This window comes from Eptesicus fuscus, chromosome 10 (assembly GCF_027574615.1).
Source record: "Eptesicus fuscus isolate TK198812 chromosome 10, DD_ASM_mEF_20220401, whole genome shotgun sequence".
NCBI classification, from domain to species: domain Eukaryota; kingdom Metazoa; phylum Chordata; class Mammalia; order Chiroptera; family Vespertilionidae; genus Eptesicus; species Eptesicus fuscus.
Genome location: NC_072482.1, coordinates 98,271,877 through 98,288,640, shown reverse-complemented (window position 1 = coordinate 98,288,640; position 16,764 = coordinate 98,271,877). Strand labels below are relative to the sequence as shown.

At 61.1% G+C, this 16,764-nt stretch overlaps 1 protein-coding gene across 1 annotated transcript; it reads left to right on the top strand.

Moving 5' to 3' along the window:
• Positions 1-8,362: 8,362 nt before the first annotated feature.
• DLL1 (delta like canonical Notch ligand 1) lies at positions 8,363-16,510 on the top strand. Its single transcript, XM_008160987.3, has 11 exons — positions 8,363-9,222; positions 9,342-9,635; positions 10,107-10,167; positions 10,345-10,602; positions 12,376-12,436; positions 12,873-13,003; positions 13,116-13,285; positions 13,386-13,602; positions 14,472-15,243; positions 15,644-15,758; positions 15,853-16,510. Exons 1-11 carry the CDS (start codon positions 9,169-9,171, stop codon positions 15,856-15,858), a joined length of 2,139 nt encoding a protein of 712 aa, XP_008159209.1. The 5' UTR covers positions 8,363-9,168; the 3' UTR covers positions 15,859-16,510.
• Positions 16,511-16,764: the final 254 nt, after the last annotated feature.

The window sequence follows — 16,764 nt, the reverse complement described above, 5'->3', positions numbered from 1 at the left end:
GCTGTAAGTTCTAGGAGACAATGTCTTTTCATTACTTGAATGCCAAACTTAACTGCTCTAATAGTTGAGAGGACTGAGTTAGGGTGTTCTGTTCCTTGCAGCTGAAAGTCTGTTTCGGCTTCTGTCCATGAAGGAATAATTCCTACAGAACTCGTTCTTCCATTCTAGTCCACTAGAAAACTAGACAAAGTATATGAGTTTACTATTTCCAGATAGGAGACAACAGGGAGCGAAGGAAGCAGATTCTTGAAAGGAAGGAAACCATGGGATGAGCCCAAGGACTGCCCGGGTGTTCTGCCCAGGTCAGCAGCAAACATCCAGGACACAGAAGGCTGGGCCTTTGATACTAGCAAGAGCAGTGAAATGGATAAACCTGCTGCTGTACTGATCGAGATCAAAGCATAGATGACAGACTACCCAGGCTGATCTTGGAGATGGTGTCGGCTTTCCTCGTCCTGAGGGTAAGGAGGAGACCATTTGAGCAACTGAAGTTGAGACTGAGAAAGTCCTTGAACCTTACCAATGACCAAACCTGACCAAAGAAGAAATAAAAAACCCAAGTAACCCTCTATTTCTTAATGCTATCCTTATTTGTTATATTAAATTTGCAAGTAAAAACTTTCCACAAAGAACACTCCAGACAGTTGGACTCACCAGTGAAGTCTCTCAAGCATGTAAGGAAGACATATCAATCCTACGGACACTCTTTCCGAAAATAAAAGAGCAGGCAGACGTCTTTCTCACTTACAATTTAGATAACGATGGAAAATGTTACCCAGCAAGGCTTGCTGCTCTGCTCAGGAGGAAACAGGAGGCGAGGCTCAAATCTGTTTCCTGGATGCAGGGCTTGAGGAAAGACTGAAGGGGTTCCAGCCCTGCGTCTTCCTTGACCGTGGACCTTGGCTCTGAGAGGTGTTCAGAACCCAGGCCTTGGGTTCGGGTGTTCCTTGTAAGGGGGTACACTTTGTTTCTGGGCTTGGTTAGACACAGGATAGAACCAGTGGAGCTGGTCCTGCAGTTACCAAAGCAGCTCTCATTTCTGTTTGGACCTCCAGCCCCCATGACAGTGACTGGACGAGGAACAAGGAGAACATGAAGTGGCCCTCTCGCTGCCAAGCGCAGGGTGCAGCTGGGTCTGACCCCAGCCCCTGCTTGGAAAGGTGACTGTCATTAGGGGCCTGGTTCTCCATTGGCTAGGCTGTGGACGTAGTTCCAGCCACGGAGAAACACTACTGCTGGGCCCTTAGGAACCTGAAAGCAGCCGCATTTCTTGCCTTAATTAACCTGCTACTGTTCACAGGAACAGTTCCAAGTGCCACTAAAGCAAATGGTAGTTTGTGATTGTTCCTAAAAGTCCCTGCTTCCCTCGCAGCAGCCAGATGCGCACATGTTGAAAGCACTTCACAGTCAGTTATTAGTGGTGGTGACTGAGAAACAGCCCCTGCCCCGTTCCCATTTTCCTAAAGAAAATAGCATTTTGAAAACAAATCTTGATGGTGAGCCAGTGCTGTCCACATTCTGTGTCCCCTGGGAGGAGGTGGAGGGGAGGGGTTAAGACCTAAAATTCGGAGAAGGAAGGAAACCGTGGAACTTTATGCAGCGCTAGAGTAGGTCCTGCTTTTGAGATGAAGGAAATGTGTGGATCGGAAGGTGGAGACCATTTGCCTACGTGTGCGCCCTCTTTTTCCTCCAATACTTGGGCTGTTTATTGGGGTCCCTTTCTCTCCAGCCCATTGACTGGAGCAGGGCTTTGCAAAGCCGGTCTCCTAGCAGCGAATGCAGAAGGCCCATTCATATTACAATGGCCGGAGAGGAAAGAAAGAGCGTGGTTTGTTTAAACTGCCTCTGTCTTCATTCACAGCCTGATGTCCGTCGGCTTTGTGACACCCACAATGGCACTAAAGGACTCATTGTGGCCGAAAACAAATCAAAACAGAAGAAGGGATGCTCAGATAAGAGAGTCATGCAGCAAAATTGCCAAAAAAGTCCAAGTCTTACATCCGAGATTTATGTTACCTCTTGGCTGTGTGGCCTAGAGACCGGGGTTTATAAAAACCTCTAGAGTTTAATAAGCAAAAAGATAAATGGGAACTTGATGTACATTTTTAAAGGCACCCACACAGAAGGGATGGGTCTGCCGGTTTGCTGTGGGAGCTGTTTAATAATTATCGTTTCTTGTTTGCACAACATTTGGGGAGCCACGCTCAGCACTTGGTGTGCACTTTCCCGACAAACATACCCAGGCGCTGCCTATGTGGCCCAACAGCGTCCCCCGCCCAGTGGCCCCCACCCCCACGGCGGCCCCACCAACATCAGATGTTGCAGGAACCCACGCCCAGTTCAGCGGCAACAGGTGGAAGGTTGAATAGCTTCACACGTTTTTCGGGAGAGGGGGTGGGGAGGGAGAGGAAGAGGGGGCGGAGGGCGGGCTTTTGGGAGCCGATTTAAGGATTAGATCAGATGTTATTGCTGGTGAAAAATTAAACAGCCCGGTGCTCTGGGAGCGCAGATTAATATATTTAGTGACCGCGCACAAAGGCCGCCCATTGTGGCCGCGTCTGAATGCCTGTGAATGGGACAGAGCATATGCAGCCTGTCACCGCAGGTGCCCACATCTGTTCTCCCCGGGCAGATGCTCGCAGGAAGGGGGTGGGGAGGCCGGGGAAGGACGGCGCTGCCGAAGCCCCGCCTCCCCCAGGCTCCCGGGTCCGGCGGGGACACTCCGTGGGGAGGGCGGTCCGAGCGCCGCGCGCCGGGTTAGCGCTGGGGGCGCGCGTCTCCCTGGCGACTGCGCTTCAGAGCCCGGGGCGCCGGCGGGTGATTGACGGGCCGCCCGGGGACCGGCGACAGGTGCCCGCGACCTCCCGGGTGGGGCGCGTCCCGGAGAGCGAGGCCTGGGGCAGGCCGGCCGCGGCGCCCTTCCTCTCCCTCCTCCATTGTCTTAGTCACCGGCCTTCTGTGTCCGGGTCCAAGCCGAATGCAGGTGACCCCCGGTGCGTCCCGGAGTCGGGGTCTGGGGGCGCACGGAGGTTCGGCCGCGCACTAATGGACCCCAAGAGCAGTGCGCACAGCAGCCCCTCGGGTCGCCGTGGGCCGCCCCCAAAGCCCGCCCCGCCCCCCCCCCCCGCCGCAGGGGTGCGCGGCGTGACACCCGCACGAGGCCGACAGGGTCCGGGAGGAGGCCCCACAGTCCCAGCCAACCTGGCCCCTCCCCCGCCCAGCAGAGACGCCCTTCCGAGCGGGCGCTCGGTCAGGAGCGCCACCACCTCCGGGAAGCCCTCGGGCGCGCTGCAGTGCAGGGTCGGGGGTACAGCGGCTCCCCCATAATGCCCCCCGCCGGCCCGGCACGTTCTGTCTCGGGAGGGACCGAGGGCCGCGGGGGAGGGTGGGGCGGGGAGCGCGGCCGAGCAGCTGCGCGGTCATCTGATCCCGGACAAAGGCGCGCCGCGGGGCCCGGGCCAGGTAAACACGCGCTTTGTCATGGAGATGGGCGCGCGGCCCCGAGCAGATGATCCGCGGTTTCGGGGAGTGACGGCCGCGGCCGAGGGGTAGGGGACGGGGTTGTGGGGGCAGTGGGGACGCGAGGAGACAGGGCACCCGGGAGGGGAGGGGAGGGGAGGGGGCCGCGGGGAGGGAGGGGGCGCGGGAGGAGGGGCCGAGCGGTCCTGCCCCGGCCGCGCGGAGCCACGCGACCGGCCCTTTCTCATGCAAATGCGCACATGCCTTCGCTGTGCGCCGCAGCCCCGCGGCCTCCACGCCCGGCTCCGCGCACCCGCTCAGGTGGCGGCGCCCCAAACGCACCGCACCCCAAACAACAAAACAAACCACGTGGGGCTGAGGCCTCCCTCCCTCCCTGGCCGCCGCCGCTGCCCCTTGAGGAAAGGAGAGGTTATGAAACACGCCGGGACCCACTCCACGGGGCAGTCGGGGCCACGGCCCCACGCGCCGGTCTCCGCGGCCCAGCCTGCGGTTATGCGAAAGGAAAAGGCTTCGGAGGAGCTGTCAGGGGCTTGTTTTCCCCGGATTCTGTCCTCCCCACCCCCGCCCACACTAACCTGCGGGGTGTGCGTGGGCGCCCCTCCCTGGAGGGCGTGCGGCCCGCGGGGCAGAAGGGTCGGCCCGGGTGTGCTGTGCTGTTGACCCCCGGCCAGAGGGAAGCCTCGGTGTCTAAACAGACGCTAGATGCGCCCCTTCTCTTTCTGGCTGCGGCTGGCTGGCTGAAGTCAGCAATTTCAACCATATTCATGTCATGCACATAAACTGATTACTCACATGCTGCAGCACACCAAAAAATATACTTTTTGCCGACCTGACCAAAAAAGATATAATTTGGATTCATTCACACCAGACAGCTATTGTGTTACCTGCTGTCATTTTTATTTTATTTTATTTTATTTGACAATCGAAGGGAAAAGAGAGGTCAGTGCCCCTGACTGAAGAGTGAGGTATTGCATGCTTTACCAACTCCTGGTTGACAATCGCTGGCGTAGGTTGGAAGGCACCCTCAGCCAGGGCGGTCCAGGCGTGATCCACGTATAAAGAGCCTCCACTACACTCGGGCCTGTGCTTCGGGACCTGGTCCTCCAGAAGAAGGGAGGAAGCGCCCATGACATCCACAGGCGCTGACGGGCTCTCACCGGGCTCCATCCTCTGCCGCTGGCACCGCCCGCCTGTGGCGGGAGAAGAGGCAGGGTGTGTGGTGGGATGTGGTGCTCATACTAATTAGCACACATGCTGTGGGCTCCTTCCTTTCCTCCTTCCTTTTCAAGTAAGCTGGCATGTTTGACCAACACCAGATTTGCTTCCTGGAAGTTTTTTATTTTGTTGTTCTGAACAAGGACCCTAATTCTTCTTCGGAATAAGGGAACCTCTCTGTTGGGTATACAGCGTTCGGATGGCCTCTGAAAACACAAACCCCACTCCAATCTCCAGACTTGTTTACACAGAACACTGAACCGGCGGCCGGCCTAAAGTGGGAAGCCCAATCCCGGCATTGTGTACCGCAACCTGCCTGGCCGCCCACGCCCACGGCCAGCACCACACACACCTGAGAAGAGAACCTTCCTTTGGGTGGACGGGGCTTGACCCGAGACCGGGTGGCCACAGGCGCAGGTCACACTCACCGCTGAGGGTGGGCATGTGTCGCGTGATCACGTGGCCTATAGCACAGCTGGTAAAATAACCCGGGTGTCCAGCAAGCAGAGAGCTCGGCTGTGGTGGTGGTGCCGGGTCCTGCCCTCGCCACTGGGCCATCCGGGCTCTGAGCGGCGTGTGCCTGGTGGGAACAAACCACCCAGTGGGAAGCCCTCTCCTCTCCTGTCTGATGTATTGGTGCCTTCTCAGCCCTAATGAGCCTCACGTTGTACAGTGAATTTGCTGAGACATCAAAAAGTATTTAAAAGAAAGTTTCCTGCTTTTTCCTAATGAGCAAGGTGAGGATTTATGGTGTGTGGGGAGGGAGACTGGGTGTGAGGGCCGACAGAGTGAGTCTATTTAACATACGGTAGCCTAAACTCCTGGCTGCATTTGGGGGGTTCGGAGCGCTGGGTTGTGGGAGTATAGAGACATGCAGTTAGGGAGTGAAAAAACGCCATTTGGTTCGGAGCAGATGGCTGGCTAGGGGGCTGATGGCGTCTAAAGGCGTGTCATCCCCTTCAGCCCCAGTCCCCAAGGGCTCCCCTTGTCTTCCCAATCAATGAAAATTAAAGTGCAAAGAAAGGGTGAATAGTTGGACCTCGAGTCTCTCCTTTGTTCATCTCAGCTACTGGTGTGCAGGAGTTAAACTACAACAGGCTCCCATAGAAACACGAAGTTAAACAGTCTCCTCAGCTCAGCTTGGGAAGGGAGGGGGAGCCCACGTGGAGTGGGAGGAGGAGGAGGAGGAGGAGGAGAGAGAAGGGGAAGAAGAAAGGAGGAAAGAAGAGCAGGCGAGGAGGAAGGAGAAAGACCCGTTCTGCCTGATTTCCCCGATACAGAACCGCGTGGCATAAATTAAGTGGGAAAAGAATGAACGCTTTGGGCAGGATTCTGATGGATTTTACGATGCCTTTCAGTTCCGCTTTGCTGCTGTAATCGAGAAATCTGTGCCGTGTCAATTTAACAAATACTTGTGCTGAGGGGGTTTGTTAAAGATTCGGGGCAAGTCGCCCCCCACCCCCCAAGGTTTAAGCCCTTGCGCGTGGAACTTATTTCCAGTTTTCTAAACTGCATTCAAACGGGCCTGTTTCCTATTCCATTCTCTAATTAAAAGGTTCCTGATATTTCATTTTTGACGGAGTCTACTCCCAGCCTCTGAGCACAGAGCATTCAGAGTCCACACGCCACTCTTCCTCTGTCTCTCCTGCTCCTGTGAGCCTCTACTTCCCCCCCCACACCCCCCCACACATGCACACCCCACCCCCACACACCACACCCCCACACACCCACCTCCCCCCACATGCACACGCACACCCCCCCCACACCCGCACCACACCCACATGCACCTCCCTCCGCCCCCCCCCCCCCCAGTACACCAGTTCCCCTGCTGTGGGGCGCAGAGTTGCAGAGGGAACATGGATGTCCTGAAAAAAGGATGCTGACACTAGGTGGCAAGATTAAATTAGGATTGGCCAGCGCGCCAGGGTGGTGAGTCCTTGCAAAGTCCCCCAGGGCAGCTGGGCTGGGAGTGCCCTCTGTCCGTCTCTGGCACTTTTGAAGCTTCCATTTGTTCGGAACCAAACAATAGGGGTTCTGGTGGGGTCCTAGCCTGCCTTTCTCACCTCAGCCTTAAACGTGACTCCGATGAACGCCGCTCCTCTCACAGGCAGCAGTGGGGACCCCAGTGGAAAAGGTCACAAGAGACTCTCAGACTGCTGTGCGCAGCGGTCCGACTTAGGATCCGAAACTTTGTGACCTTGCCGTCGGCTGCAGTGAAAGCCCGTTTGGCCAGGACGAGCGTGCGGGTCCCACCAATAAGGCGGCTGGAGCGAGGCCACCGCGGCTGCTCCTGTCTGTGTCGCGGCCCGAGGCACACCTCCAGAGCCCACACCGTGTGTGTGTGTGTGTGTGTGTGTGTGTGGGGTGTGTGTGTGTGTGTTGGGGTGTGAAGGCGGAGCAGCGGTGGAGAAGGGACCTCGGAGTGCGGCCCGCACACAGCTGGGTGCCAGGGCAGGAGTGTGCGCCCCACCTTCCTTCTCGCTCACGCCCGCGAGCAGGAGAGCAATTTAGAGAATTCATTGTGTGATACGTGTGCTCTCGGCCCTCCCAATAAACTCATTTCCCTTTTAAAAAACGAAAACAAAAGTTCCAGTGTTTGATGGACATGTAAAACCTCGAAGGTGATGGCTGCGCAGAGGTTGCGGGTGGGGGCCGGCCGAGGTCCCCGGAGCATGTGCCGGACAGTGTCGCCGCGGCCGGGCGCGCGGAGGGAGCGCTCCCGCATTGTGCGAGCAGGTGCGGCCGCATTACCATACAGCTGAGCGCACAAAGAGCCACTGATTCGGCTGCACAATAACAGGCTGCCCTAATGACAGCCACGCGAGCGACACACACCGAACTCACTTTTTACTGGGCGGAGGGAGGCCGCGGGGGGACACCGGGAGAGGGGCCGGAGACCCCGGAAAGGCGGCGTGGCCGGGAAGCGCGCGAGGAGGGTGTGCGTGAGCACAGGGCGCAGGGGCTGTCGTTGGCGGCGTCGGTATCTCTGGGCGGGCGGGGGGGGGGGGGGGACGCGCTACCGGACCCCGCCCCTCCAGCGGCCGCGGGGATCCCGGGCCACGGGCCACCGCGCTCGCCCCCGGGCCCCCTTCGCGCGGGCCCTGCGTCCCCGGACGCAAAGTCGCCGTCGGCCGGGAGGTGGATGAGGTCAGACCTTCCCAAACTTCTCGAAACTGCCCTGTGCTCCCGCCACCCTCTGCCGCGGTGCCCGCTCCTGTCCTGCGGTGCCCCCGACCCCCTCCCCGGAGACTCCGCCTTCGGAAGAGGCCGCCCAGGGAAGGCGGCCCGCGGGGAGCGGGGCCTCTAACTCCCCCCCCCCCTCCCTTCCCCGGAGCTCCGGACGCGGCCGCGCGGGGAGACGGGGGCGGGCGCTGCGGCAGGGACTGTCTCTCCGGCTGCGTCCAGCGCACAAGGCCGGTTGCGCTCGGCGGGCGGGAGGCGCGCGCCCCGCTGTCTCCGGGGCCTCCGCGCGCCCGTGGCCAGGAGGCAGCCGCGGAGGCCGGGCCGCGGCACCGGCGCCGGATCCGAGGGGATCCTCGCGGCGAGCGTTTCGCCGGAATGTAAATGAGCGCCCTGCGCGGAGGGCGGGGGCGGACTCGGGAGGCCGGGAGGGCGGAGGGAGTTGCACATTTTACAGCTCACTGACCATTTGGCGAGCCATTGAGAGGAGGGTTTGGAAAAGTGGCTCCTTTGTGACAGCTCTCGCCAGATTGGGGGGCCGCTCATTTGCATCTCATTAGCCATGCGGACGGACGGCGGGATATAAGGGCGCGGCGCCGGCGGAGCCAGACCCTCGGCGCGCACCCGCGGGACCGGCGGCCGGCGGCTCGGGTCGCTGCTAGGACGGGCTGCGGCGCGGAGCCTCCTCCCACGGCCTCCCCGCCCCACGCGTGTTTACTCGGATGGCACCGGCTGGGCTCCTCGGAGCGACGCGACCCTCCGCGGCGGCACTGGGGGCCCGGGCTGCTTCCCGAGCGCCCGCCGCAGCCAAGTGACCGGCTCGGCCCGGATCGCCGACGCGCCGTGGATTCCCGGACCGCGCCTCCCACCGGGCTCGGAGCAGCCCCCGCCGTTCCCGGGGAGCTGAACCGACCGACTGGACGCGTCCTCCCTCCCTCCCTCCCTCTCGCCTTTTTCCTGCGAAGACGCCTGAGACAAAACCAGGAAGCGGGCGACCCTCGCCCACTCGTGGATTGAAAGCACGAGGAGGAAACCGAAAGTTGCCGCTGCGGGAGCGACCTCCCCCGAGCGAGCCCTGTCCTCGCGCGTCGCTCGGGGCCGCAGCCGCAGGGCGACCCGGGAGCCGCGGCCTGGACCCAGCCGGGCCGGACCCGGGGGAGTCCGGGTCTCCCGGCAGGCAAGGCGGCCTCCCTGCCACGCCGCTTGGCGCGCACTCGGCCTCGCACCCCCGCCGCTGCTTGGAGGGGAGAACCGGCGGGACGCCAGGGGGGCCGGCGAGTCGGGCGGTGCGCCATGGGCCGCCGGGGCGCCCTGGCCCTCGCCGTGGTCGCGGCCCTGCTGTGCCAGGTGAGTGCCCGGAGCGCGCGGGGCCAGGGGGCAGGACGCGCGGCGCGGGCTGGAGCGAAGGCGAGCCCGGAGGGACGCCCCGCGCCCCAGGCGCCGCGCTCACGCCGCTCCCCCCGCAGGTCTGGAGCTCGGGGGTGTTCGAGCTGAAGCTGCAGGAGTTCATCAACCGGAAGGGGCTGCCGGGCGACCGCAGCTGCTGCCGCGGGGCCGCGGGCCCGCCGTGCGCCTGCAGGACCTTCTTCCGCGTGTGCCTCAAGCACTACCAGGCCAGCGTGTCGCCCGAGCCGCCCTGCACCTACGGCAGCGCCGTCACGCCCGTGCTGGGCGTCGGCTCCTTCAGCCTCCCCGACGGCGCGGGCGCCCACCCCGCCTTCAGCAACCCCATCCGCTTCCCGCTGGGCTTCACCTGGCCGGTGAGCGCACCTGCGCGGGCTGGGCGCGGGCCCGGGCCGGCGGCGGTGACAGCGGGGGCGGGTGAGGCCAAGACGGGAGCGGACCCTCCCTTGTCCGGACGCTGTGCCCAGCCCCGGTCCCACGCGCCCTTCCGTGGAAAGCCCTAGGCCCCCGCGGAGGTGGGCTGGTCGCGCGGCCAGACTTGCGAGGGCACCCCAGCCCCTCCGCGGGTCCATCCTCTGCAGACCGAGGACAGCCCCGCCTGCTCCGCGCAGTCTTTTTCTTTCCTTTTTTTTTTTTTTTTACGTGATATCCTGTACTAACAGGCTGTAAAAACACGCCAGGAAATCACTCTTTAAAAAGTTCTTCCATTTCCTTGAGGAAAGTGAAAACACCGCCCAGGTCGCTAGCAGCCACAGGCCTCCTGATGTGTACCCACAGCTCAGAGTTTGAGAGAAGGTTCTAGTTTCCCTGTCTCCTCCTTCTTCCAGGGCACCTTCTCTCTGATCATCGAAGCTCTGCACACAGATTCTCCCGACGACCTCGCCACAGGTAAACACAACCCCCCAGACCCCAGAACTCTGCCAACCCCTGTGTCTTGGCGGAGTCCTGTGCCCTTACTCTGCAGAGCCACGGGGCAGAGGGTCTGGTCCCCCTGCAGGGTGGTCCTCCCTGCCCCGTCCCAGCCTCCAGGTGCAGAGTCCGCACTAACAGGGGCCCCTCCCGCAGAAAACCCCGAGCGGCTCATCAGCCGGCTGGCCACACAGAGGCACCTGACGGTGGGTGAGGAGTGGTCCCAGGACCTGCACAGCAGCGGCCGTGCTGACCTCAAGTACTCCTACCGCTTCGTGTGCGACGAGCACTACTACGGGGAGGGCTGTTCCGTCTTCTGCCGGCCCCGGGATGATGCCTTCGGCCACTTCACCTGCGGGGAGCGGGGGGAGAAGGTGTGCAACCCCGGCTGGAGGGGCCAGTACTGCACCGAAGGTGGGTCCAGGGTCCGAGGGCTGCTCCCCTCAGCTTACTCCCTGCCCAGGGAGCGGAGGGGCATTCTGCGGGCCCAGATCCAGGCTATTATCACTAGAGAGGGGTTCCATGGGGAAACTGAGTCTGGGGAGCCCTGGAGACTTGCCAAAACTTCAGTCAGCTGGTCGAGGGGTTGGGTCAACTCAGACATTTTAACTTCCGCTATGGGAAGCTGCCCTTCTTAATCAGGGAGGATTTTGGAGACGGGCCAGGGGTCAGGAAGTCAGTGAGGGAGAGGGGGGAGGAAGGAAGGGAGGAACGGAGGGCAGCATGGGGTGTTGGCGTTGGTGTGTTGGCCGCTGTGAGCCAGTACTTCTTGCTGGGACAGCATCTCAGTGCAAAGTGCTTAATTCTTCTCTGCAGTTGGGGCACTTGGCCTCTTCCCAGAGCTCGCGTGTTTGCAAACACCACTGTGACGTGCACAAGCTGCCTGATGTTGTCACCCGTGGGGGGGGCATGTGGAGGCCGGGGGTACCAGGCCTGCATCGGGGAGGGGGGGACCCCGGCACCTTGTCTGGGACAGAAATGCCTTTACGAGGGACCTAGGCCTTCCTGCCCCGTCTTCGGTACTCCTGGCAGCCAGGGCGGACCAGCAGCTGCTCTGCAGCCACAGGGAACCAGAGCTGGGGAGTGGGGGCTGTGAGGACCCTGCAGGCTCCTGGGCCTGGTTCAGGTGGACCCCCGCAGGCCTCTCCCCAGCCTGCTGTGTACCCCCTGCCGCCTGCACAGCCAGGGATCGGGTTTCCCTGCAGTCAGGGTGGGTCCCGGAGCTCCCAGACCCCACGGAACCTTCCTTCTCCTGCCCTGGGGCAGGCAGCCTTCCGGGAGGTGCACTCTGGGGTGGGTCTATGCCTGGGGCGTGGTGCCCTTCACTCCACGCCCTTCGCTCGGCTCTCCACCAGCTCCTTAAGCACTTGGAGTTCCACTCTGGCCTGAGCGGCTCTGTTGTCCTAAAAACTTGTGGAGCGGCTTGTTAATGAGTTTCATAACCAGGCATAACCAGACCAGGAAGCCAGCCAGGCCCCCCCTCTCCCCCCTGGGCCAGGCCTGCTGCTCCCTTCCTCACTGTCCTCTCTTCTTCACTGTGGGGTAGCCACAGACTCAAACTTTTTTCTTCTTATTCAAACACTGGAGTCTCTCCCCGCCCCCAGCCCGCGCGTGCCATCCATTAGATGCCGGCAGGGATAGGCGCAGGGACGCACGCCGGCTCCCATTGGCGGAAAGGGCGCGCGTGCACGTGTGTGTGTGTGTGTGTGTGTGTGTGTGTGTGTGTGTGTGGTGTGTACACGCCGGGGTGTGTGGGGTGGGGGCCGGGGTGAGGGCCGTATTGTTGCACGGGGCAGCTGCTGGGAGAGAGCAGACAATGGAGCAGCTGTCTTGCCCTGGTCTCTGCAGACCAGCTGTCCACCCTTATCTACACACACACTTTCTGGGTATTAAGAGGTGGAGCTTTGTGCATAGAATTGGGAAGTGGGGGAGGAGGTGGGGAAGGACTTCTGACCCTCTCTCAGAAGAAAAGGGGACGGGGAGGGGGTGGGGGCTTCCTCCATCTTTTGTCCCTGAGCGGCTGTGTTAAGAAGAATGCTCGCCCGCCCGGCTGAGTAAAGTCCACGGTTACCAGGCAGGACGGAGATTAGTCCAGGGGCTGGAGGGAGCCCTGCGAGTGCGGCCCGCGGCCCTGTGGCCCCGCGGCCCCGGGAGCGCGGCTTGACCCCGGCGTTTTCTTTGCTGCAGCGATCTGCCTGCCCGGATGCGATGAGCAGCATGGGTTTTGTGACAAGCCAGGGGAGTGCAAGTAAGTTTGCAAAGCCGCCTGTTCTGTCTGGTCGTCCCTGTGCAGCGAGCGTGTGCGAGCCCTCCCGGTGGTCATTGTAAAACGTGTGCGACCGGCTGGTGGGCTGTGATTCGGGTGTTTTCACTCCATACGTGTATGGAAATGTGTAAGGTCACGGCTTGTCAGTCTGCTCAGCTCCCTGGTTGTGGGAACTCACAGACAGCAGTTGAAAAATGACAGTTTACTTGGGGTCAGACTTGGGGTGCTTTAGAATCCCCTGGGGAGCTGCCAGACGACCCCAGGAGGCAGACCCTGGGGACCCTAGGAGATTCCCCATCTTGCCTGTTTGAGAACCAGGTGCAGGTGCTGCTGGGAGACAGTTTCCTGTGAGCGGGCAATGCTTTGTCACCCTGGGCAAAGGCCGATGCCCCCCTGACCCTGTCCTCTCTCCCCTCAGGTGCCGAGTGGGCTGGCAGGGCCGCTACTGTGACCAGTGCATTCGGTACCCGGGCTGTCTCCACGGCACCTGCCAGCAGCCCTGGCAGTGCACCTGCCAGGAGGGCTGGGGGGGCCTCTTCTGCAACCAGGGTGAGCCTCCCGTCCCCTGCAGGCGGCCAGGGCTCCAGCTCCTCCCTGGGAAGGTGCAGACTTCCCGGCCTGACCTTGGGCTTCCCTCCTCTTCCTTCCCCACCCCTCTCAGACCTCAACTACTGCACACACCACAGGCCCTGCAGGAACGGGGCCACCTGCACCAACACGGGCCAGGGGAGCTACACCTGCTCCTGCCGGCCCGGGTTCACCGGGGCCACCTGTGAGGACGAGGTGGACGAGTGCGGCCCCAGCCCCTGCAGGAACGGCGGCAGCTGCACGGTGAGTGCCGCGCCGGGTGCCGCGTGGGCCCTGTCTGGACACGGGCCCCACGGGTCAGAGGAGAAGCTTTAAGGAGCTTTTCATCGTCCCCGTCACGTAGGATCTCGAGAACGGCTTCTCCTGCACCTGTGCACCCGGTTTCTACGGCAGCGTCTGCGAGCTGAGCGCCATGGCCTGTGCGGACGGGCCTTGCTTCAACGGGGGACGCTGCTCCGACAACCCTGAGGGAGGTTACACCTGCCGCTGCCCCGCAGGCTTCTCCGGCTTCAACTGCGAGAAGAAGGTGGACGCCTGCAGTTCCTCGCCCTGTGCCAACGGTAAGGGCAGCCCGCGGAGGCCTCGTCTCGGGCCGCGCTGACGAGGGCGTCGGGAGCTCACGTCTGACTTCAGGCCAGGCCCGTGGCTTTGCGAGCCACTTGGAGCTTACGGAGCCCTGTAATCTGAACACAGAGACACTCTGAAGGGATGTTGCAGGGGGAATCTGGGGGAGGGCACAGCTTGCTTGGGTCCCACGCCCCAGCATGCCTGGGAACAGGCCCCGATGCCCAGGCAGAGTGCCACCCTCCAGCCAGCCACCTGGTTTGGAGGGAAGCCCAGCCCTGCACGGTCACCCAAGTAGCTGTCTGGTGTGTCTGTGGGGAAGTGTGGGTGGGACACCCTCAGCACCTCACAGGGAGGGCAGCAGGCCCCAGACAGGCTGGCCTCTGTGGAAGCTTCCAGAGCTTCACCCTTAGGACAGACAGCCCAGGAGCCTCCCAATGGAGGGGGCGTGTCAGTCGCTCGGATGGTGAGCGGCCGCGCCCTTGTCCTGTGGACCTGGGAGGCCCGATGCCCCGCTCTCAGCCGCGGGCTCTGTGAGGACACAGCCCTGCTTCCTCCCGCTCACCCTGCCCCTCCCGGGCTCCTCGCTGGACTGCTCATTGTCCCTGTGACCTGGTCCCTCGTGGGTGGCTGTTGGGCCGCAGGGAGGCAGGCGGGGTTGTGCACCCGCCCGTCACAGCGTAGCCGCTGTGGGGCCACGAGGGGCGGCGTCATCAGTCACGGAGCCGGCGGCTCCCCCGTGGGCGTGAGGGAGGCACAGGGTCCCTTGCCTCGAGCTGCAACCCCTTCAGGCCACAGGCTGTCTGCCCTGGTCTCTCCCGTGGGTCCCGCAGCGGACACACAAGCACGCGCCCCTGTGTTTCAGGTGCACAGTGCGTGGACCTGGGCGACGCCTACATGTGCCGCTGCCGGGCCGGTTTCTCGGGGCGGCACTGCCAGGACAACGTGGACGACTGCGCCTCCTCCCCGTGTGCCAATGGTGGCACCTGCCGGGACGGCGTGAACGAGTTCTCTTGCACCTGCCCGCCCGGCTACAGCGGCAGGAACTGCAGCACGCCCGTCAGCCGGTGTGAGCACGCGCCCTGCCACAACGGCGCCACCTGCCACGAGAGGGCCCGCCGCTACCTGTGCGAGTGCGCCCGGGGCTACGGGGGCCCCAACTGCCAGTTCCTGCTCCCCGAGCCGCCCCCGGCCCCCGTGGTAGACCCGGCCGGACCCTTCCCCTGGGTAGCCGTCTGCGCGGGCGCGGTCCTGGTGCTCGTGCTGCTGCTGGGCTGTGCTGCCACGGGGGTCTGCGTGCGGCTGAGGCTGCAGAAGGGCCCGCCCCCTGCCGACCCCTGCCACGGGGAGACGGAGACCATGAACAATCTGGCCAGCTGCCAGCGGGAGAAGGACGTGTCCGTCAGCGTCATCGGGGCCACGCAGATCAAGAACACCAACAAGAAGGTGGACTTCCACGGGGACCACGGCAGCGACAAGAACGGCCCCAAGGCCCGCTACCCCGGTGTGGACTATAACCTGGTGCCCGAGCCCAAGGGCGAGGACGCCGCCTCCAGGGACCCCCACAGCAAGCGCGACGCCGAGTGCCCGCTGCAGGGCTCTCCCGGGGAGGAGAAGGGCGCCCCGACGCTCAGGGGGTGAGTGCTGTGCGTCAGGAAGGCCGTCTTGGAGGCCCCCTGGGGAGGGCACCCCAACACTCGGGTGCTTTGAGCCGAGCTGGGCGAGAGGATGTTCTCTGAGCTCTGGTCATTTCCCCGTTCAAACGTGTTTGCCCGGCTGGTGTGGCTCAGTGGTTGAGCATCGACCTATGACCCAGGAGGTCACGGTTTGATTCCCGGTCAGGGCACATGCCCGGGTTGTGGGCTCCATCCCCAGGGTGGGTCATGCAGGAGCTGATTCATGATTCTCTCTCATCATTGATGCTTCTCTCTCTCTCTCTCCCTTCCGTTCTCACTTCCTCTCTGAAACCAGGAGGAATACATTGAAAAGCAGGTGTTGGCACGTGCTTATTGTGGTTCTGTTTTACTTTCCTGTAAGCAGGGAAGCAGCTGAAAGGAAAAGGCGGGACTCGGTGTACTCCACGTCAAAAGACACCAAGTACCAGTCGGTGTTCGTCATATCGGAGAAGGACGAGTGTGTCATAGCCACTGAGGTGGGTGTGTGTGGGCACGGCCCTCGAAGGCAGGTGCGGAACATCAATCTGGACTTTGAGCTAACTTCCCGTTCTGTCTCGTTGGCCCCTCTAGGTGTAAAATTGAGGTGATATGGCAAAATTCCCGTTTCTCTTAAACTACATAGAATTCCAAGGATCTGTGCCCCAACGGATGCTGCTGAGAGGGAAAAGGAGGTCTTCGCGACAGCGGTGGGACGAGGTCCCTGAGGTCAGCCGGCGGTGCGGCTGCGGCTCGGGCTGTTCCAGGACGCCTGTTGCACTCTGCCTTTTCGCGACGTCTCCATTGCACTATGGACAGTTGCTTTTAAGAAATATATATTTAAATGAGTGGACTGAATGACGACATGAGACGCATGCACTGCCCGGAGTGTATATTTTGGATTCTTATGAGCCAGTCTTTCTTGAATTAGAATCACAAACACTGCCTTTATCGTCCTTTTTGATACTAAAATGTGTTTTTTTTTTTCTAGGTGGGAAAAAATGTGTGTTATTTTTTGGACTTGTAAAAATATTTTTCATGATATCTGTAAAGCTTGAGTATTTTGTGATGTTCATTTTTTTATAATTTAAATTTTTGGTAAATATGTACAAAGGCACTTCGGGTCTATGTGACTATATTTTTTGTATATAAATGTATTTATGGAATATTGTGCAAATGTTATTTGAGTTTTTTACTGTTTTGTTAATGAAGAAATTCCTTTTTAAAATATTTTTCCAAAATAAATATTATGAATGGCGGCCTGTGGTGTGCTGGCTTTCTGCGCGAGGCCCCGAGAACAGACATAGCAGGGCCCAGGTTTTCCATTTTTAACATCTTTCCTGGTTCCCTTGGATCGAGTAAAAGCAGCCTTCCTGGCTCCTGGGCCCATTCAGAGAACCTTCCCGCCATCACTGCGGGGACAGCCCAAGGAGCAGCCCCGCTACTTGGCGACCGGCCACCCTCCTTCCCGCCTTCCTTCCTAAGGACGGAACAGACACCATGAGG

Bases quoted from the DNA above. Each gene is read 5' to 3' on its own strand.
- DLL1 (XM_008160987.3), top strand. From the start codon at position 9,169: ATGGGCCGCCGGGGCGCCCTGGCCCTCGCCGTGGTCGCGGCCCTGCTG. The intron at 9,636-10,106 runs GTGAGCGCACCT...TCCTTCTTCCAG, and splicing joins CGCTGGGCTTCACCTGGCCG to GGCACCTTCTCTCTGATCAT. The intron at 10,603-12,375 runs GTGGGTCCAGGG...TCTTTGCTGCAG, and splicing joins GGGCCAGTACTGCACCGAAG to CGATCTGCCTGCCCGGATGC.